We start from the raw sequence: 24,257 nt of genomic DNA, 5'->3' as shown, positions 1-24,257 counted from the left end.
CTGGATAAAATAAAGGGTTCTATTCAGAATTCCGTGCAAATTTGACAGAAAGAAACTCGGGTTACTACTAGAAGATTACCGAATTTGACAGGATAGAAGTGAAGATGATCTGAAGTCACAACGGCTGAGACGTTGTCATAATAGCACTCAAGATGAAAATAGTAGTCCAAATGATCCAAATAAAACGAGTTATCATTCATCATCTCAAAAGTTCAGAAACATAAATATAGTTGTTTTTTTTTTTGTTTTTATTTTGTTTATTTATTAAATTTATTTTTATTTTTGTTAAAACTTTTTGTTATAATTGTTCAACAAAGTTTGTTCGGAATCAATCCATCGATAAACTACGTCCCGTCACCTGCATCCGCATTCAACCACTTTCATGCCTTCGAATTTGTACTTGAAAGTATAACCGTTCGTCTTTGAGTCGAGATAGAGCAGGGATATGGGATCAAGCTTTGTGGGGACACAACAAGGCCGGGTCACTTTCTTGTTGTGAACATACAGATTGGCGCGAATGATGGCGTGTTTGGTTGGTCGCAGATGATCGCCCAGTGGGAAGTAACATTTTCCACTGCACTCGAAGGCCTGAAAGAGATAAATGAAATGTATTTTGTTAAAAAAAGCATCTTAAATGATATATTAATAATTGAATAATAAAAAAGTTTGAAAGCAAACATTGCTGGAATTTGCATTGGTTGAATGCAAATAAAATATCTTAGTAAAATATGTTAGTACAAGGATCGTTCCAAGAATAAGGCATCCTATTTTTTTAAATCAAAGCGAAAACGCTGAAGAGCTACAGAGAACGGGAATAGTACCATTTAAACGACCGACCTATCGTGCTGAATATTTTTTTCTTCTACATAGTCGCTATTATTCAAAATGCACTCTGGCCACTCAAATGATGCATCGATTGTAAAATTTCGAATCGAGCAATAACTATTTTAAAGGATTCTATATGGCTGTGGAATCTGTCTTTGAACCGACAACCCTATAGATGACCTAGTTCTATCATTTCAATTACCTCGCATTTTATATACAATTTTAGAAATAAATCATTTGCGATCCAAGGGGCATCTTTGATTGTTTCTAGAGTTACAGAGGATGTCATTTGTAGTGTGTTGTTTATTAATTTGTTCACTTTCCTTTGTCCACTGAGTTCGCACTTTCCTTTGTCTCTGCATTCTTTAAAATAAAAATGAAGAAGCTATTTCGAAATCAATATCTTTAGTTAAATGGGAAAGAGAAATACATTAATATTAACAAAGAATACAAATAAAATGGTAAATATTAGGAAGTCCAAGAAATTATGCCTTTAATAAATTGAAAAGATGCAACCTATGAACCCTCGAATCTTACCATAAATAGAATCTGGATAAAATTCATGCAATAGTACAATTCTGTTTAGGTAAAACAAATATTAACTATTTCGCCTAAAGGCTGACGAGATAAATCAATGTTAAATAATGATTTGTACTTAATAGCGCTCACGGAGAGAAAAGGACAGGTTTGAAGTGGCCAGACATAAGAACTCATAGATTCAGGAAAATATAATAAAAAAATATATAACCCCCTACACATATTAATGCACTAACTGACCCAAAAGTTGCAACATTTTATACTTTATGGTTTTATGTCAGGATGGGTATATTTTATATCTATCTATCTATATATCTATAAAAACAGAGATGTGTGTGCCACAGACGATTTCTGATTGGTTAATCCAATAATCACATCTCCTAAAAAACAATGGTTTCTACGCTCTTACCTTTACCATAAAATATTATGGCTTTATTTATTGTCCATCTTGGAAGGGTTTAATTTTTTAATAACTTGTTATTCACAAATTAAAAAAATACGAAACTAAACTACACGAAATCAAACGCTCCGACAAACTTAATAGTAGTACTAGCAAGCACACGCGCACACACGCACACACACACGTTCACTACCGTCACGTTGTTATGGCAACCAAACAATGTTTACAAAATGTCTACGCACGTTCGTAGACATTTTGTAAACATTGTTTTTAAAAAATAAAAAATAATACTTCTATTATGTTTTAAACGACTGTAATAGTTTATTTTGGAAGTATATTTCATAAAGAAAATTGACAACCCACTTTAAAAACAGAAATTACGAGTTTTATATATTTTATTCGCAGTTTTTTGTTGACTCTTCTGGCGGCCATGTTGTAAGCCCTAACGGTATTTTTGGAGATTACCCAAATAAATGTTATCAAAGGCAAGATAAGTTACTTTTCCACCAAACTGGATATATTTTTCGTGTTTTTATTCAATGTAGCATATTTATTCAGCTCGAAAAACGGGTTTGTATTACTGTACACATAAATTCGAAAAAGTTGTCAAAAACCAAATATATAACAAATACATGTTATCAAAGGCAAGATAAGTTACTTTTCTACCAAACTGGATATATTTTTCGTGTTTTTATTCAATGTAACATGTTTATTCAGCTCGAAAACCATACGGTGTTTACCGATGTATTGGAAAATTCAAGATGGCGCCTCACTCCCTCTTTAACACGGTAAGTTTGGGAAAAGGTGTTATAAATAAAAAAACTAGAAAAAATACTATTAAAAACCCGCCGAATATATGTCAACCTATGTCACGGTAACATATTGAGCGAGTTTTTAACAGTATTTTATTCAGTTTTTTATTTATAACACCTTTTCCCAAACTTACCGTGTTCAAGAGGGACTAAGACGCCATCTTGAATTTTCCAATACATCGGTAAACACTGTATGGTTTTCGAGCTGAATAAACATGTTACATTGAATAAAAATACGAAAAATATATCCAGTTTGGTAGAAAAGTAACTTATCTTGCCTTTGATAACATTTATTTGTTATATATTTGTTTTTGGCAACTTTTTCGAATCTATGTGTACAGTAATACAAACCCATTTAAAATATTGTTTTTGATTTTGAAAAAATATTGTGGTTCATTTGTATTTAAAAATATTGTGGTTCATTTTGATTAAAAAAAAATCATTTTGATTAAAAAAATTATTTAATTTTAATATTTGTTTATTGTCTTAACTCATATCAAATGTTTTGCTTGTGTTCTGCTTCAAATATTCATATTCTTACATGCATAATTTTCATTTAATTTTATTAAATAAACTTCAATTTTACTACAAATCAAATCGTGTTCCTTCACTTTTTAAAATGTAATTTATAAGTAATTAAAGAACGCATTCTAATCTTTAAAATCTATAATACAACGAAATATTTAATTGCTTATAATACTTAAACAAACAACTTGTGTTTTTTTTATTATTTTTTTATTATTAATATTAGATGAGTTTCAGTATAAATCATCGTGTTCTTTATTTCAATCCAATTTGGAAGTTTTGTAAATGTATATGATGTTTATAATGACCTATGATTGCGTATTTATATACATTATTTTCCCTATCCTTCTGTTCATCGTACATTTTTTACTCCCAAACTTAAACATGGTGGGTGCATAGAATTCATTTACCGATACAAAAGAAATGATAAGTAAATAAATCCATAAATAAATATTATAAATGGTTTATTTTAATACTTGCCAGGATGCGGAGGAAAATGAATGAAGGGGGAGGGGAATGAAATAAAAACATTTTGGAAACAGATTAAGTTTGAAAGAATTGCTTTGCACAGAAAGAAATTAATGAAAAAAGAATAAAATTAAATTTCTTTTCCTTCTTGATTTCTTTTAGTTTTTTATGAAAAAGGAAGTCAAAATTAAGACTATAAAAAACAATTTTTATTAAGAGCGAACCTCAGTCGTCAGGTCTGTAAAAAAAACGTGGAATAATCAAGAAATGTTTTCTAATACATTTTTTTTTTTTTACTTATGTGTTCATTTGTCTCTATGAAGTTCGTTTGTTTAATATATCGGTTTGCAATATCACTTTGTCATTCTGTCAGACTCAAATTTTAAATCTACATATCTATAAAAGTGAAAGTGTGTGTGTGTGTGTGTGTGTGTGTGTGTGTCTGTGTACATTTCCCTACGAAATAACTCTGTCAATTTTTAGTCTACAGACTCGAAATTATACAGGGTACTGAGATTTGGAAAAATCTATGTGATCGGTTTTTAGCCAGAAATTTGGCGATTAATGGGTCAAAGTTCAACGATTTGAGCTTTGAGAACTCTAGCAAACTTCTCCGACAATTTTGGGTCTACACCCTTGAAATTTTAGATATAGGTTCCGTGGACATGGATCTAACTTAATAACTTGATTTGAGGCCAAAAAAATAAATTTTCAGGGGTCATAATAGGGGTCAAAGTTTAAAAAATTACCCCTTTTTTTTGCTCAGCATACACCTCCAAACACCCGGGCAACGCCGGGAACCCATGCTAGTATATCTATAAAAACAGAGATGTGTGTGCCACAGACAATTTCTGATTGGTTAATCCAATAATCACATCTCCTAAAAAACAATGGTTTCTACGCTCTTACCTTTACCATAAAATATTATGGCTTTATTTATTGTCCATCTTGGAAGGGTTTAATTTTTTAATAACTTGTTATTCACAAATTAAAAAAATACGAAACTAAACTACACGAAATCAAACGCTCCGACAAACTTAATAGTAGTACTAGCAAGCACACGCGCACACACGCACACACACACGTTCACTACCGTCACGTTGTTATGGCAACCAAACAATGTTTACAAAATGTCTACGCACGTTCGTAGACATTTTGTAAACATTGTTTTTAAAAAATAAAAAATAATACTTCTATTATGTTTTAAACGACTGTAATAGTTTATTTTGGAAGTATATTTCATAAAGAAAATTGACAACCCACTTTAAAAACAGAAATTACGAGTTTTATATATTTTATTCGCAGTTTTTTGTTGACTCTTCTGGCGGCCATGTTGTAAGCCCTAACGGTATTTTTGGAGATTACCCAAATAAATGTTATCAAAGGCAAGATAAGTTACTTTTCCACCAAACTGGATATATTTTTCGTGTTTTTATTCAATGTAGCATATTTATTCAGCTCGAAAAACGGGTTTGTATTACTGTACACATAAATTCGAAAAAGTTGTCAAAAACCAAATATATAACAAATACATGTTATCAAAGGCAAGATAAGTTACTTTTCTACCAAACTGGATATATTTTTCGTGTTTTTATTCAATGTAACATGTTTATTCAGCTCGAAAACCATACGGTGTTTACCGATGTATTGGAAAATTCAAGATGGCGCCTCACTCCCTCTTTAACACGGTAAGTTTGGGAAAAGGTGTTATAAATAAAAAAACTAGAAAAAATACTATTAAAAACCCGCCGAATATATGTCAACCTATGTCACGGTAACATATTGAGCGAGTTTTTAACAGTATTTTATTCAGTTTTTTATTTATAACACCTTTTCCCAAACTTACCGTGTTCAAGAGGGACTAAGACGCCATCTTGAATTTTCCAATACATCGGTAAACACTGTATGGTTTTCGAGCTGAATAAACATGTTACATTGAATAAAAATACGAAAAATATATCCAGTTTGGTAGAAAAGTAACTTATCTTGCCTTTGATAACATTTATTTGTTATATATTTGTTTTTGGCAACTTTTTCGAATCTATGTGTACAGTAATACAAACCCATTTAAAATATTGTTTTTGATTTTGAAAAAATATTGTGGTTCATTTGTATTTAAAAATATTGTGGTTCATTTTGATTAAAAAAAAATCATTTTGATTAAAAAAATTGTTTAATTTTAATATTTGTTTATTGTCTTAACTCATATCAAATGTTTTGCTTGTGTTCTGCTTCAAATATTCATATTCTTACATGCATAATTTTCATTTAATTTTATTAAATAAACTTCAATTTTACTACAAATCAAATCGTGTTCCTTCACTTTTTAAAATGTAATTTATAAGTAATTAAAGAACGCATTCTAATCTTTAAAATCTATAATACAACGAAATATTTAATTGCTTATAATACTTAAACAAACAACTTGTGTTTTTTTTATTATTTTTTTATTATTAATATTAGATGAGTTTCAGTATAAATCATCGTGTTCTTTATTTCAATCCAATTTGGAAGTTTTGTAAATGTATATGATGTTTATAATGACCTATGATTGCGTATTTATATACATTATTTTCCCTATCCTTCTGTTCATCGTACATTTTTTACTCCCAAACTTAAACATGGTGGGTGCATAGAATTCATTTACCGATACAAAAGAAATGATAAGTAAATAAATCCATAAATAAATATTATAAATGGTTTATTTTAATACTTGCCAGGATGCGGAGGAAAATGAATGAAGGGGGAGGGGAATGAAATAAAAACATTTTGGAAACAGATTAAGTTTGAAAGAATTGCTTTGCACAGAAAGAAATTAATGAAAAAAGAATAAAATTAAATTTCTTTTCCTTCTTGATTTCTTTTAGTTTTTTATGAAAAAGGAAGTCAAAATTAAGACTATAAAAAACAATTTTTATTAAGAGCGAACCTCAGTCGTCAGGTCTGTAAAAAAAACGTGGAATAATCAAGAAATGTTTTCTAATACATTTTTTTTTTTTTACTTATGTGTTCATTTGTCTCTATGAAGTTCGTTTGTTTAATATATCGGTTTGCAATATCACTTTGTCATTCTGTCAGACTCAAATTTTAAATCTACATATCTATAAAAGTGAAAGTGTGTGTGTGTGTGTGTGTGTGTCTGTGTACATTTCCCTACGAAATAACTCTGTCAATTTTTAGTCTACAGACTCGAAATTATACAGGGTACTGAGATTTGGAAAAATCTATGTGATCGGTTTTTAGCCAGAAATTTGGCGATTAATGGGTCAAAGTTCAACGATTTGAGCTTTGAGAACTCTAGCAAACTTCTCCGACAATTTTGGGTCTACACCCTTGAAATTTTAGATATAGGTTCCGTGGACATGGATCTAACTTAATAACTTGATTTGAGGCCAAAAAAATAAATTTTCAGGGGTCATAATAGGGGTCAAAGTTTAAAAAATTACCCCTTTTTTTTGCTCAGCATACACCTCCAAACACCCGGGCAACGCCGGGCACCCATGCTAGTCATACTATAAGTTGAACAAGATTTGAGTACGGGAAAATTGCAAATTTAAAAGTTAAACATTTCCGACTCACATGTCATATTACTTTACGTTTTAAACCACAAATTTTCATGATAAACCAAAAAATCCTGCGTTTTTATCGCATTCAATCTTCCACATAAAATGGTTATCAGTGATGTCGAATCACCGCTTATACAATAAGTTATCCTTGATCCTTCTCTCACCAACTTCTCCAGAATGGGTCAAAATTTGTAGCAATTTATATATGGATCCCATGGTATATGATTTGCATTTCCTATTAAACCCCTTTTGAAGATATGAGGAGGATATCCTGCATTTTTGGCCAACCCTGTACGTTGCACTCAATCGTATTCACATGCAGGCATATCATAATAAACTGAATATATTTTTAGAGGAAACACTTGAATTCAGCCAAGGCAGAAAACTCTCCTTTATGTTAACGAGCTTTGGATGGTGATGAGACCGTGGTGATTCAAGAAAAAGAAGCTGAAGTCATTAACCGGTGTGAAAGTCTGGGCTGAAGCAGGAACTCGTGTTCACAAATCACATCAACAGAAACTGCAGTGCTATTGTATCCAGCAAGAAGGATTCCGCTCGACTAGTGAAAATGAGCGCTGGATTAAACCTACGACGAAAAGGTGGAAGACCTAGAAATGGCGATCAGGATGAGGCATTCGAGAGTGTTTGTTATTTCTTAGAGAAATACAGCGAGGAACAACTACTGGGAAGATACTTCTGTGGTCGTAGAGCCACGATGTACGGAAATCAGTACTCCAAAAAAACATCTACTAACTCGATATGGGAACTCGGTATTGACGGTCGTAGTGGCATAAAAAAAGACTGTGAGATTCAGGGAAAACATGTGACATTATTCGGAAATACTACTATTAACTTCAAATGGACAAGCACAGTAACGAGAAATTCTTCAAAACTCATCAAAACTGATATCAAGACAAAAGTTGCGTCGATGGAGGATACGTGTCCAATAACCGCATTATATTTTATCCCAGCAAGTTTGCGGTTCTTGCTGCAACATCCATTTGTTGGGAAAGACACGTCCACAAAAGTTGCTGGCATTGCATAAGCAGTCATTCAAGGCGTGCGCCTCAGAGATGTGATTGCGTCTCTACAGTTTGGTGTCGAACTGCTAATACATCACTTGTATAGATCACGAGCCTTAATTGATAGAGTTTGTATCATCATATCCATAGGTACAAAGTTTTTAAATGACCACAGTATGTTTCCTTGGCCCTGGTGTGTTAGGCGGTTACATGGACATTCTTGGTCAGTCCCTGCTGTTTGTAGGAGACAACGTAGATCATAACACTGGACAGAAAAGATACACTACATGCGATGAGAATGATCGCAGCTATCACATCAGGGAAGCAAGTCAATCAAGGTATACCACGATAAAAATCGGCTGACTTGACGAATTCAACGTTATAGAACATCACTTTTCAATGGGTGGCAAATGTTGCTAAGAATTACTATCGGTCCCACACACATCAGATAGAGGTGATCACAAAGTGGGTATTATTTTGGAAATGTTTTTTCGCTTCCGTAAAAGTTAGCACCTTATGCATTGTTGACAAGGCATGATGTACCTGTTGCATAAGTGCAAGTATCTGGGAAAGTCTTTGGCAAAATTTCATCCCAATGATAGACGTGAAGTCAGGAGATAAAATGTGTATTTTGTCCACCCTAGATTACCTTAGCAATCTATCGTCAAAACACAACATACGTACCATCAAAACTTTCGATCAATCGCTGTTTTGGAAGGCGTCTGAAATCCTGAACGTTGTTAAGGATAGTAGTCCAATTATAAATGTGATGCTATTACTTGGCACTTTCCATACTTCTTGATTTTGTTGACTGCCGTTTGGACTTTAATAGATCTAGCAGTTCCTGGACACATGAGCGGAAAGGCTTGCATATCTCCAATTTAGTAGTATGATGTAGAGTTGGCTCAACATGATATAAAACTACATAAAATAATCCAATTTTTTGTGGCTTGTATGTTTTGGCGTTGTATTGACAATCATATAAACCACCCAGTCATAATTAATGATATATTTTTAAAGAAACATATGTAATAACCTAGCAAATATTACATAAATAAATCTCACCTGTCTGTTTAAATGTATGTATGCATGTATGCTTAAAATTTTCGACAGAGGAAATATATTTTCACACGATCGGTATTGTTTTTAAGCTCGACCCTTCGAACGAGAAATATCGAAAGATTGGTTAAAAACATTAATTCCTTCACCCTTAAGTGCCCACTTTTCTACAGAGAGGGGTCGCTTTTCTTGCCGATATTTTCGAAAGTCATCATCTACTTCCGATTCTCTAGCCTTGATTAAAACCTTCGTCATTTCCGGTTTGGCGATGGGCGCTATAGCAAATACATCACGTATTTTCTTCACTTTCCTTTCCTCATTCGCGGTGTTGGTTCCAGCCTGCCTACCTACTACCACTTTTTTTTGCTCAATTCACACCTACAAACAGCTGAAAAACGTGGGGTACCTGAGCTAGTATGAAATAAATAACAAAAGCAATCTTCGTAGTAATGAATTTGAAAAAAAAAATTATGAGTCAGAAACATGAAGCAAAAATTTATAAAACAGAGGTTTCCATACATTTGACAAGTAGTAAATCAGTATATATATATATATATATATATATAGGGAGAGAGGAAGTCTCGAAATAAAGACGAAACGTTGATGAATACATAACTCGGTTTGTTACTTTTTATTTCTCCCCCCCCTCTCTCTCTCTCTCTCTCTCTCTCTCTCTCTCTCTCTCTACATATATATATATTTAGTAAAACTGGTAATTAGTAAAAACCTGAGGAGAGTGCTCAATACTATTGCAGAGTAAATATGTGTTTTATTTGTTTTATTACCGTTTTATCTGTTTGGTTACATATGTTTCGGATGTTAGACCGTATTTACGATCCAACAGCCTCGTCAGACTTACAGAAACCCTTCTGTTTCTGTAAGGTCTGACGAGGTAAACATGGTCCAACATCCGAAACATATGTAACTAAACAGATAAAACGGTAATAAATATATATATATATATATATATATATATATATATGTGTGTGTGTGTGTGTGTGTGTGTGTGTGTGTGTGTACTTATATACATGTGTATTCGTAAGTGGGTACGTATATGTGTATGTTAAAATAAAAATTATAACAATACTTGACAAATTCATATAAAGCTTTGTTTTATGAATCACTTATTCATGTTATGTATTTATAATGTTTAAATTTCATTTATAATATTTAATATTAATATTTATAATATCCAATATATTATAGTGTAATCTATTTTTATTGGCGTTAAGTAACGTAATTATCTGTGAAATATCTGTTTAATAATAACTTACGAATTTCTACTAGGTGCTTCAGAATAGGAGTCTATATCCTTTCTGGTAAATTTGAATGACTATGAGATCATATTTTCCGTCACTTCACCTTCACACCATCATATATATATATATATATATATATATATATATATATATATATATATATATATATATATATATATATATATGTGTGTGTGTGTGTGTGTGTGTGTGTGTGTGTGTATGTGTGTGTGTGTGTGCGTGCGTGCGTTGGGGGATACTTATATATGTATGTTTGTATGCATGTGTTTGAATAAACGCATGTATACGGATATGTATGAAGAAAAAATATATTTCGAGTAAATAATTTGCAATTACATATATAATACCAAGGAAATAACTTGGGAAGTTTCTGATTGAATTACCAATCTTTGGTTGGGCCAATTAATAATTCATCTTGATTAAAGAATAGTCTCCTAGAATACGAAATTAATTTTAATTAAGTCCTTATATACTCATATATATTTTTACACACACACACACATATACATACCTGACATATATGACTACTCCATTTACTCACATATATTAATATGCGGAAATATAATTTTATGCGTAAATTATTAGTATTTACTTCAACAGCACTCAATACATAGGTACAACAAGGTAGTAAGTCATAAATATTTATATGGCAATTTAGCTACACAGAATATTTCGCGTTTCATTCTCGTGAGAATTCGTAAGGCTTATGCAAAGAGTTTTTGGTACCTCGCCTTTTTATACACTTACGTGCTATTGATTTTTTTTTAAATATCTAATTTACACCTAGGTTGAAAATAGGTGAGCTTACTTAAAAATGAACTTTTCCCAGAAAAAAATACACAAAAATGGAGGGGTGAATCTATAGTCAACTGTATCTTTGCCCTAAAAGTGGCCGCCTATTGGCTCATTAGGTTGTCGCGGTAGAAACTAGGAAACTGATTGGCTAACTTAAAATGCCATAGCATTTGCGTATATATAAACGCGAGGTAACCACAACACTTTGCATAACCTGACGAATTCTGTTGAGAAAAAAACCTGGAATATTCTATGTAGCTAAATTGGCATATATATTTTTATACCTTACTATATATATATATATATATATATATATATATATATATATATATATATATATATGCTAGCACATAGCTCCGCATCGCCAGATCAAAAATAAGTTAAAATATGATACTTTAATTTATGCAGATTTCATATTTATTGTTATTGATATAATTATCTATTGATTATTATATTGTACCCAATATATAGTACTTATTTCAAAATTATATATCTATATATATAAAACTTGTGTGTCATCAGCAGTATTCGCAAACCTATGACTTAATCACAATGGTATCAAAACTTCAAACAACGCAGTCCAACGTAAAAATATATATTTGCTCATGCGTAAAAGATCATTTTCAGTCAACTGTCACCTGCACAATTTTTATATTTTACATTTTGACTACTTAGCAGCTTTCTTTACAAACTACAACTAAGTCAAATTTGTTCAACAAGTTACAATATCCTATCGATTAAAAGTATGTAAATAAAGATTTAAGTAGTTTGGTCGAAACGGTTCTCTACACAGGCACCGACATGGTAACTTATATATATATATATATATATATATATATATATATATATATATATATATATATATATACGTGTGTGTGTGTCTGCGTGTGTGTGTATGTGTAAGTGTGTGTGTATGTATTTGTATGTATGTATATATATATAGTAATTTATAAAATATATATGGCGCCATATACATTTTATAAATTACTAACTAGCTCTACCTACGTATTGAGGACTTTTGAAGTAAATACTGAAAGTTTACGCATAAATCTATACTTTCGTATATTAATTTTATGTGAGTAAATGAAGTAGTTATATATAGATATATATATATATATATATATATATATATATATGTGTGTGTGTGTGTGTGTGTGTGTGTTGTGATACTCTAGAGAATAAAAGCAGCCCTACACCAATCTAAAGCGAGAGCTTCGCAAAGGTTTAATTGATGGTCTTATCCATGACACACAGAGCTGGAAATGCGACACTTGTGAACGAGTGCTTTTGTCAAAAGTTGGCTACGTCAACCACATTAAGTCGCGCAAAACTCCTCTTCAGGTCAACTTTGAACCTATTAGTCCGACCCAAACGATCTGTTTAATATGCGTTAAAGCTTGCAAGTCTACTGCTGTTTTCCGAAGCCCTGCGATTGTTCATAGGAATACCCTTCAACCTCCAGAGGAAGTTAACTCAGTGGAAATTGCTCAATTTGTATGTCACATCTGCTTCAAAATGTGCAAATCTTCGGCGGGAGTGCAGAGTCATCTGAGATGGCATGGACGACGAGATCTGGATCTGGAAAGATGCTTCAATCATCATCATCATCATCATCATATATATATATATTCATATATTATTTATTTATTACTATTTTTTAAAACAGTAGTCTACATGCACATGTTTTAGTGTAGTTTTAGTCTATTAGGGCTAGAAACTAGACTCGTGGAATTTATATCAGAGTTACGTTATGCTACGAGCCCCCGCTGATATTATTGGCTATTATTTGTATCGCTGTTAAAGTATTTTTGCTGTTGTTCATGCTTTATTTTAGCGATAATAAACATACTTAGTCTAAGCGTCAACTACCTCAGAGATCAAGGAATTAGTTGTCCCTAAAAATATAGCCCCTATTTTTAGGACGTAAACAAATATACATATATTATCATTTTTTTTTTACGACAGTATTCTCCCTATGTATAATATATATACAGTGTAACCCGGATTGAAGAAACCCGATTACAAGAAAAAGATATAAGAGGAATTTTATCTGGACCCAAATTAGAGTCTGTCTTAATGTCCAGTGTAACCCGGATATAAGAATCTTGGATATAAGTGTGACCCGGATGTATGTGTAACCAGAGTATAAGGACTTAGGATATAAGTGTAACCCGGATATAAGTGTAACCCGGATATAAGAAAGCAGTTAGGGTGTTGAAGAAGTGTATTATATGCCTGTAAAATTATATATATATATATATATATATATATATATATATATATATAATGGCCATTTGTTGATGATATTATGGATGTTAAAATTCAATGTTTAAAAATCCAAGTCATCTTACTAAATTGCTTGAATCTCTCTCTCTCTCTCTCTCTCTCTCTCTCTCTCTCTGTCTCTCTCTCTCTCTACATATACATATATATATATATGTAGGTGTCGGGAGCTATTTTAGCGAAATATTGGACTTACAACCCCAACAAGAGGACATAAAAATAATTTTATCATTTTCCCGACACCTAAAGTTTTCAAAATATTCAAATTTCTATTAAAAACAAGTGTCTTCGAATAGTGTGCAACTATTTTCTTATATATATATGTGTGTGTGTGTGTGTGTGTGTGTGTGTATATCAAATGCCATGCAAGTCTGAGATATTTCTACTTAAATGTAAGATTATGCGTAAGAAAGTTCCTTTAAGTATGCCTCGAAACTGAATCCTGAGGAAATATTAATCACTATCAAAAGCATACGATTATCTGAAGGTCACCCTCACTCTATATAAATATATATATATAGATAAAATTAAATAAAAATATATTTAATTTATTCTAAGAGTCCGTATGCTTATCAACTTTTTTGGCAAAATGCAATTTAATTATTTTCAGAGTCTACTCATTCAAACATAACCATATACATTAACCGAAAAAATAAACCTAACTTTCTAGCAAGTAGGTTGACCCATATTTTTACTGTCATCGAAATCTATGAAATCGCCCATGATTTAAATCAAATTGATTGTCTACTTTATTGCTTCCTATGCCTCTCGCAGTTACTTAGTTCACAATATATATATATATATATATATATATATATATATATATATATATATATATATATATATATATATATATATAATTAAAATGGCTTGATTTGAAGTAGTAATGCAAAAGTCAAATATCATGCTTAAATTGTGCTCTATGTAGAAACATTCATTTTGAATGCGCCTTTGTCTTATCAAATAACCTACGGTGATTTCGTATGACTGGCCTTACTAATTGTCTGTTTATAATAGCTTAAAAATAAAAAGGCAAGGAGCATTATGAAATTGTGCTTCAAACAGAAAAATTCATTTCGAACCCGTCCCTGTCATATCAAAGAGCCTACTGATTTTATATGTCGGCATTTTTAGGCTTGTTTGGTAATAAACTTTCTAACATGCACTTATGTGGGTTATGCTGGATTATGTAAGGTGTAAACTTTGGGTCAAAATTGTGTCTTCCTCTTTTCATCGGATTATTTCAATGATCGATTATCGATAGCTATCAAAGTCATTTCGAAAAAAAAAAAACAAACAAACAATCTAACAACACTGCCAACCACGTAAAGTTCCTTCGAATGAAATTTCATAAAAATCGGCCCAGCATTTTTCGAGTCCATAGAGAACGAATTCCCCACACAACAACACACACACACACACGGTTCGTTTTTATACTAGCAGGGAGACTCGACGTTGCCTAAGATTAAATAAGGATCGATAAATGTTCGTCAATCCGTCAATCAAATCAACTGATTATCTGCTCTAGTCAGGAAACCACCCCATTGCACTAGAAGGAGGCTTACATACCTATTCGCAGAGACGTAGTTCACACTATATTGAAATCTAAATTACACTGTTTATTTGATGAAATTACTAGCAAGGCAATTCGACGTTGTCCTGGATTGAATTATGATCAACGACTATTTCACATTCCTTTTAGTTTATTGTCATAGAAATTGATCCAATAGTAAAGTTTTCAATCAAATCGATTGATTTTTTTTACACAGTGATCACCACTTATCAAGGCCCGGAAGCCACTCCGGGATAAGGGTTATTGCAAGTACATTACGTTAGTGTGCAGATTTGATGAAGTGTTTACTTAAGGGGGCGGTTCATTAGGAATTTGTTAACATTGGACTTGAAGACATCCAAGTTGTAGTTCGGTGGGAAGAAGGCAGACGGAACAGAGTTGCTTGTCTAATATCTGACCAATTGCGATGCACCTGGATTAAGCTTCACATGCCACTCACAGTGACTAAGTTTGCAATACATTGGTTTTGCATTGCACTGTAGAGAACCTAGAGTTGATTTTATAAAATTGTTTATATATAATCGCTTGCATTAAACTTATATGGAAAAGTCAAGTGTCACGCTTTGATGTTACTCTAAACAGATACATAATTCTCGAACACGATCTCGTCATATGAAAGAATACGTTTCTGATTGTGTAGTAATAAAACTTCTCAAATGCACCTGTGGTGATAAGATTGTGTAAAATGTAAACTTTGGTCAAAATCGCCTGCTCCTTTTTTCATCGAATTTTTTCAATTATCAATTATTGGTACTAATCGAAGACATTCCGATACAAAACCTATCAAAGGAGACTGTCAGCCACATAAAGTACGTTCGTGTGAAATTTCATAAAACTCGGCCTAGAAGTTTTCGAGTCCATAGGGAACGAACTAACAGACACACAGATACACAAACAAATATCTTATGTATGATAGTAGAGATAATAGTATATATATATGTATATAAATATATATATTATATATATATATATATATATATATAAATCAATAAGAACAAGTCGTTAATAAAACATGTTAAAAACACTTTGAAAAAGAGTTAAACACATATTTTATTTTTAAAAATTTATATATATATATATATATGTGTGTGTGTGTGGGTGGGTGGGTGTGTGTGTGTGTCATTATCCAGAGAAAATCTCGAAATAACAACGAAACCTTGATGAACGCATAACTTTATTCATTCCTTTCTAATTCTCTCTCCCCACTCTCCCTCTCTCTCTCCCTAAATATATATATATATATATATATAATATGTATGTATGTATATATATATATATATATATATATATATATATATATATATATATATATATACATGCATACATAATTAATATTAGCCTTTATAAATATATTATATTGGTGCGCACATGCGTAGTTCATTTCCATTGGAGTGGCCCCATATAAAAATAGCTGCTGGTCGAATCACTCGAATATCTGAGCACAATCAACACAATTATATATATATATATATATATATATATATATATTCTCGTGGGAAATTTACCAGGGAAATATTAATGAGGAAGGCGGAGTATTCGCTGTTTGCCAAAATAAGTGTTTAAGAGATGTTTTGCCAATCCCTTCGTGTTTTTTGCAATCAAAACAAACGAAATGAAAAAACAACTTAACAGCCGTAAATAAATTGATAAAACCTAGAATAATTACGACAAATCGACATTTTTATATAATTTTTTTTTAATGTTTAAGTATGCCTATTTTTAGTTCTCTCCAAATTGATTTAGAATGTTTACTATGTATATTGCGATTGGGACTAAAAGTAAAGATACTTTCCAATAATTGCAAAAAATATTAAAGTTTCGGATTATTTGTAAAGCATATCTCAATTCTGCACCCGTCTATGTTACTAGCTATATATGAGTTGGAAAATTAATAAAAAGATGTAAATTCATCAACAATATTTCTATTGCTTGCATTATTAAGTCAACGGTTTTCTTATTTAATGCTATGCTCACAATATTTCGACTGATACATCTTACTTTCTTCAGCTGTGAAACTCAAGAAACTTTAATGAAACCTAGTAATCTGTACGAAATATTGTTCATTCTACGGGAATAGCTTTTTTTTTTCTAAATGCTATACCGGCATAATGATAAAAGTATTTAGTAATAACCTGCTATAATATCTTATAGTTTACGATGCCTCTGTTCAGTCTCGAAAGACAAAGAATACACCGAGTAGGGCAGCTGCATGTGTAATTGTGCGGCGAGGGTTGCGCAATCTCCAACCACACTTCTCCTGAATAAGCACTGTTTGAGTCCAGTGACAAGGAGAAGTCCAGGGCGACAGGAAACAATCCGGAGATGAGGGCAGAGCACATACAGCATCTGAAAATCCCGAATGGTCACCCATCGGTTACTGACCAGGCTCATTGTTGCTTAACTTCCGTTATCTGACGTAACCGGTGTATCAAACGTGATTATACTGTGTATCTTATGGTTATTACGTTTAATAATCCCGGTATTAAGCGAGATGATTCTTAAGTGGGTAGAGAGTGTAAGAGGAGTTGCATTTATGAACACATCAAAGATAAGAACAGGAATCTTAATAATACGAGTAATAAAAATTATTAATTCTTATCTCTGAAAATCGCGGACCCAAATACGCGTTATATAATCTAAGTAAACAAAATTTCTATTGTATAATTTCGCTTGATGCATGGCCTTGAAGATAAACAGTAGAATAAAAAGATGATTGTAAGGCAGTGTAATAATGTGCAGCCAGTATTATATAATAAAACATTATATATATATATATACATATATATATATATATATATATATATATATATATATATATATATATAACCACAAAGTCACACACAAGGTGTTGCGCTTCAAGCTTGTGGGCATTCATTAGTTCTGTGTAGCTTTATTGTTGTATATATACATATATTTTTAAATCCGAGATTTGCTTCTCCTAGAAAGGTTACCTTCACCCCTCACACTCTCCAATCCAACAAACACATACATATACACAAACACACACGGTTCTAGTTGGCCTTTGGCGTGTCATATATATGCATACATAAACACATAATTCATATATGTATGCATGTATATAGATTAAAAAATTTCTACTTCTCTCTACTTACGTGTTAACCACTGTTGTAGTAAATACAAAAACTAGATATATAAAATGTTATGTAAATAGACAAAATAATATATGTGTGTTTGTGGGTGCTTAAACATGTGAGTATAAGTATGTATGCGTGTGCGTGTGTCCTTGTGGTTCTAGTGGATGTAGTACAGCCATTCTCGCTAATCAAAAAAATAATAATATAAACTTATCCACGGCAAATTGTCACGTAATATCAAACAACTTTTCGATGTGTGTTGGTTAAAGCACTCGAGTACAGCCATAGTGCCCGTGTGTTCAAATTCGAAAATTCTATTTAGCCGCAGTAATGGCGAGAAGGGGTCTGTAGATAATTATAGGCTATATGTCGGCTGTCTCCTATTTTCAAACTCTATCTGCTCCGAAACTAAAAGTCGCAGAACGCCGCTAGGGCCTCAAATGATTGGATTTTTACGGACCATTCTTTTGTGAGTCGTTAGCGGTTAAGAATAGTTTTAAGCAGTCAAGAATTGGTCAAAATTGACAAAAATCGTTATACATTTTGTACATTCATCTTAGTTTATTTTTAATTTTTAATCAGTTCATATGCGTGTCACGTTGGTACAGTGGTAACGTAACCAATTTTGAATGCTTAATTTTCGATTTTAGCTGATGGCGTCCAAATACTTTTTTTTTATAATTTTGAAACAACTACTCTATTAAAATAGATACGAAATCTGGAAAAATTCAAATAGTATATTTAAGCATATTTTACAACCAGGCAAAGCCGGGTTCCCTCTCCCGCTAGTCTATATTAAAATTGATAAACCATTATTATTGAATATAATATATATAGAGAGAAATATAATATAGAGGCAGAGAGAGAAAGAGAGAGAGATATATATAGATATATGTATATAGAGATATTACTAAATATAGTTATATTTAATAATAACGATTTTCCAAAATTTGCGATTCTTTATATTGCATTTTCACAATGTATAAGAGCCACATGTGTCTAAAGATGGAGTACTGTTGCCACATCTGGGCAGCAGCTGCTAGAAAAATCTTATCCTACCTTGACAGAGTTCAAAATAGACTTCATAACCTAGTGGAGGATGCCCTTTTCTCTTCCCTGCGATGTCTTTCCCACAGAAGAGACGTTGTGAGCCTGTCTCAGCTTTATCGTTATTTTAGGGCAAGTGCTCGTTTGAGCTCTAATCTACGCCCCCCCAATCCCGACTTTCACGAAAAACACTCGTCTACTGAAACCACTATCAATAATTTCCCCCATTCTTTATCTGTGCCTAAACCTAAAAGTAGATTCCATGAACAAAACTTCTTTCTTAGACTTGCACACCTGTGGCACTCTCTTCCGTTTGCCTGCTTTCCAGTTGATTATAATATAGCCATCTTCAAGTCCAATGTAAACAAGTTCTTGATGAGTCGTTCCCTTTAAGCAATCCAATTTATCAAATTTACACTACTAACGATTACTATGATATTGTCCTTTTGACCACTGTACACTCTTTAACCCATATCCTCGGGTGGCCTTTGGCCCTTGATAAGTGGTGATTTCTTTGTAAAAATAAAACGAAAAAGAGATTTTCAAAAATTCGCAAGCATTTACATTGCATTTTCACAATGTCTAACTAGTGTGGCTAAGTATAATGTTACGAAAATTGTATTTGAACCCTACACTGAAGATATGTTGACTTCTATCCAACATTCTAGTCTTTACATCCACTGAAAACAGAGGGACATATACCTATAATTATTTAATTAATAAATGAACAGAAACAACTTCCACGTAGTGCTAAATCAAGATATATACATATACAAATGAAATAACCATAAAGCCAACATTTATTATACGAAGGAAAAGTTCTATATATAAAAATAGCGTGACAAAATATTGAAACCAGCTTATCAGCGAAAGTGTTCAAATTGTTGGCCATTGTAGTCCATAAACAGCTAACAACGCCCACTGATTGGATCGAAAACGTTGCTCATCAGTCCATTCGGTATGTTTATACATCTTCTTTCAATGGTTGCTTTCAACTCATTCATTGAAGCTCGTTTTGTGGTGGGAACCCTGTTTTTAACATGCTGCCCATCCTCCCACCCGCCCCCGAATAAAGGGAAAATCCATAGGGAGGGGGTTACATCTTCTGAGTGTGGGCAGTACTTGATACTTCCTCTACGTTCTAACTATCTGTTTCGTAGGTTACTATCAAGATATGCGCTTACGTCATGATGATAGTGGAAAAGTGATCCATCCTGCTGGAAGTGCCATTCTGCATTCCTAAACATCTCTAGGGAACGTGGCATAGCGTATTTATATAGCAAGTTGAAATAATTTAAAGAGTGTCTGCATTTTATTTGGACACCGTATATATATATATATATATATATATATATATATATATATATATACATGCATATATACATATATATATATATATGTATATATATATATATGTGTGTGTGTGTGTGTATTAATATGCGTGTTTGTCTGTGCGTGTGGATGTGTACGTGTGTACGTCATTGCGTGTGATGATGACCATTTACGGGGAGATTCTCGTGGTGAACTCTGTCATTAGCGTAATACAGACTACTTTATGAACTCCCCCCCAAAAAAAATACAGCATCGTATAAGTAATACTAGATGTATAGATAAAAACTATTGTAGGTATCAGTTACCAGCGCCTCTTTTGTGGTTCAGTGATAAGAGTTTCTTACTATCAGCTATATTTTAGTAGTTCGAGCTATTTATAAGTTTAAATGCCTTTTTCGGTGAATGTACTTTCCATGGAAAGTATAAAGTAAATAGCTACAGTGGTTTTACAAACACTCCTCTATCACCTCGCCTAACGATGTATTTTGAAAATTTAGGAGGATCTACTAAACATTACTACCGCTCTTCTTTAAGACTTGTTTTTGTTTGTATGTCAATGATACATTCTGCAATTAGTTAAATAAAAATTAAATACTTGAAGTTATCTTTATTACAACTCAACAACCAGCAGGTGATGTCATTATGAATGAAACTAGTTATGCTTAACAAAATACAATTTTATCAAGGGGGCTAATTCTTAAATTGTTGAATTCTGGTAAATAAGAAATTGAATTGATAATACCTTAACTGGAACAGTGCGAGAACATTCTTTGGTTTATTTATTTTTGTCACATAAAGCTGGTTCGATGAAGAATCGAAACTGTCTGTAATATTAATAGATGTTTTGTTTTAATACAAAAAATGTACTTACAATACGTAATTAAATAAAACGACCCATTACACTGAAGACTATTTTAATTTTCAACTTAAATGAAATTATATATATATATATATATATATATATATATATATATATATATGTATATATATATATATATATATGATTGACTCTTCTGTCAACTTTAAACTTCTGAAGTCCACGCAGATGTTTGTTTATTGTGGTACAGGCTTTGCGCAGAACCGACCACACTTTTTTTGTATTATTGCTAACCTTTTTTTAGTGTATCCCGTTTTTTCTTTTTTTATACACTATATCGCTATTTTTTAAACGTATCATTTTCCATTTATTTTAAACGTATCGTCCCCGCTTTCAATATTTTATTAATAAAATAAAAGGAAATCCAGCTCATGAAAAGTGAGGGCCAACCCGATCAGCCTGTCTCCACCATATTTTGTAATTTACCAGTTTTATTACGAACATCTAAATGGGTCTTCCAGTCATAATTGCAATCATGAAATTTTGTACCCCGCGGTTCACTGCCCGCACACCAGCAGCCGAATAGCGCAAAAAGCTCCGACTCTCGTTTGGCCGGTTGAGTTTCGATCATGGCTTGTTTCTTGTCTAGCCGGAGTGATGAGCTGTGATACAGCGAAACAGAACTGTATGATGATGACTATATATATATATATATATATATATATATATATATATATATAGAGAGAGAGAGAGAGAGAGAGACTTGGACTGGTAGGGCAGCTGTGAATGTTAAATATATCAGGGGGACGGAGAGAGATTATACTACTAATTAATTAATCTCATATATTTTTTGTTAAAAAATAACCACTTATAAAGGCCAGGAAGGCACTCAGGTATACATTTTATTTAGTGTTAGGTAGCTAGTGAAACAACATGATCAGTTATGGTGGAACTTGGGCAAGGCTTTATTACTAAAGAAGACGGCTCAACAAGAGCTTATTTACATTACATTTGATGATTACCTTGTTTTAGTCAGCGCAGAAGTAACCCAACGATAGTGTGTTCCAAAGAGTGACAGTTCTAGAAAAGAAACTCTGGCAATGTTATTTTCGTTTAGCTTTAGCAACAGATAGATAGTGAGGTAAATTGTTCACTCTTGTTGTAGACAAACAAGTATTTGCTGTGAACGTCCTACACATGGAAACACTGTAGATTAAAGCTCAGGCAAGCACCTACCATTGTTGTCTTATTCATAAACAATCCGGATCGCTATTCAAATTGAATCCGTACAATTACGCGGGTTTCCTAAATCAACCGAAAACACAAAATGGTCTATTGTACTTTTAAATAACACGTAACAGGAATGAATGATCAGAAACAATATTTATTTTGCAGTGACAACACTGACAGCATGGAAGTCTCTCGGGAGGCGGTGTGGGCAAAATGGCAAAGAGATAATGTTTCCGCTTTCATGCCCGCGGTCGGCGCTTCTCCCTCGTTATCTGGCTGTCTCTCTTTTATTGGAACGTATTAGGCCAGAACATTCCTCTACGCATGGTCTGAAATGTCGGCCAGTCCCGATGATACCTATTCCCAAGAATTCTATGTCCCCCATTTCGAACTTCTTTGATGTTATTCCCGGCGCACCTGGGTCCAGAATCGCTGCTTTGCACGACCCTCCTAGGTCCTGCCTCTACTGACGTGATTCTCGCAAAGCCAGATAGCCAACCATCCTCTCCAGAATCACTTCTGTCACCTGCACTCTACGTCCGCCTCTGTAACACCATCAAATTAGCGATAAAGAAAAACAGATTCGCAACATCTCTTCTGTGAAAAAGGAGGAGAAGGCAGGTGAAAATGTCCTCGTCCACAAAATTTCGGAGATCGTTTTGTACAATGTTAATGCAAGGAAGCAGTACTTCATCTTAAGAGACTTTTGATTCTTGTTAAAGTAGAGGACTGCGTCGAAAGTTAGATACTTTCTGGAGTAGTAAAATAATCCCAATACTTTTCCGGTGATTTGAACATGAATCTGATGTAGGTGTTCAATTTCAGATCAGTTATGAAGGTCAAAATCAGAAGTTTTATAAAATAGGGCGTTTCCTCCACACGAGAATCGTTTATTGTACGAGACGCTTCCGTTTAGAGGAGAAAGAATCAGAAAGATGTTGATTATTGCTGGCATTTGAAGTATTGCCGTGGATGGTAGTCTCGTCTGGATAGATGTCGACGAATGAACGTAGAACATAATTTGGGAGATCCCTCATGAAGAACAGAAATACATTCTTCAGACACGCCAGCATTAATGCTGACGCATCGGATTTCTAACCATCAACTATTATCGAAAGCGTATTGGAGATAAATAATTTGACGATAGAGAAGAAATTCTTAAATATTCCGTAGTTGGAGATCTTATGAAGCTGAAATGTATGTAAGCTAATTGGGAATGTCTTGGAATGTGTGAGTGTAGGTCTTATAATCTTCGTATGATGGTACCTTTAGACTTATACATGTATGACTAAAGTTGTTAGTTTATTTGGCAAGTGAAAATTATATGCCCTGGTGCATTCTTTGAAGGTCTGATTTTTATGTTAATACGGATTATGCAAAAGTTACTTATTGCCCGTAGAATCATCAAACTTTCAACTGTGAGTTGTGGGTAATTTACGGAGTTAGCACCACCGAAAAGTACTGTTGACGATTTTTTATATTTGCAAACATTTCTTCTTATCTTCTCCAGATACTAAAAACGATAGCCTAGAAACGATAATTACGGACGGTTGTAGGGTGGGGGTCGATTTACATTAGACGTTTCGATCTTCTA

The 24,257-nt window shown here is 32.9% G+C and overlaps 1 protein-coding gene across 1 annotated transcript in view; it reads right to left on the bottom strand.

Moving 5' to 3' along the window:
* Positions 1-233: 233 nt before the first annotated feature.
* The window catches only part of LOC145293720 (uncharacterized), a 164,043-nt gene continuing 140,019 nt past the window's right edge, over positions 234-24,257 (bottom strand). Inside the window, exon 3 of the mRNA XM_080140163.1 lies at positions 234-588. Within this exon, the coding sequence (XP_079996289.1) occupies positions 355-588 (234 nt within the window). The 3' untranslated portion in view covers positions 234-354. The remainder of the gene's footprint in view (positions 589-24,257) is intronic.

Source organism: Euprymna scolopes, chromosome 15 (assembly GCF_053919585.1).
Source record: "Euprymna scolopes isolate OS-2025 chromosome 15, ASM5391958v1, whole genome shotgun sequence".
Classification (NCBI taxonomy): domain Eukaryota; kingdom Metazoa; phylum Mollusca; class Cephalopoda; order Sepiida; family Sepiolidae; genus Euprymna; species Euprymna scolopes.
This window is presented reverse-complemented; position numbering and strand designations above follow the sequence as displayed.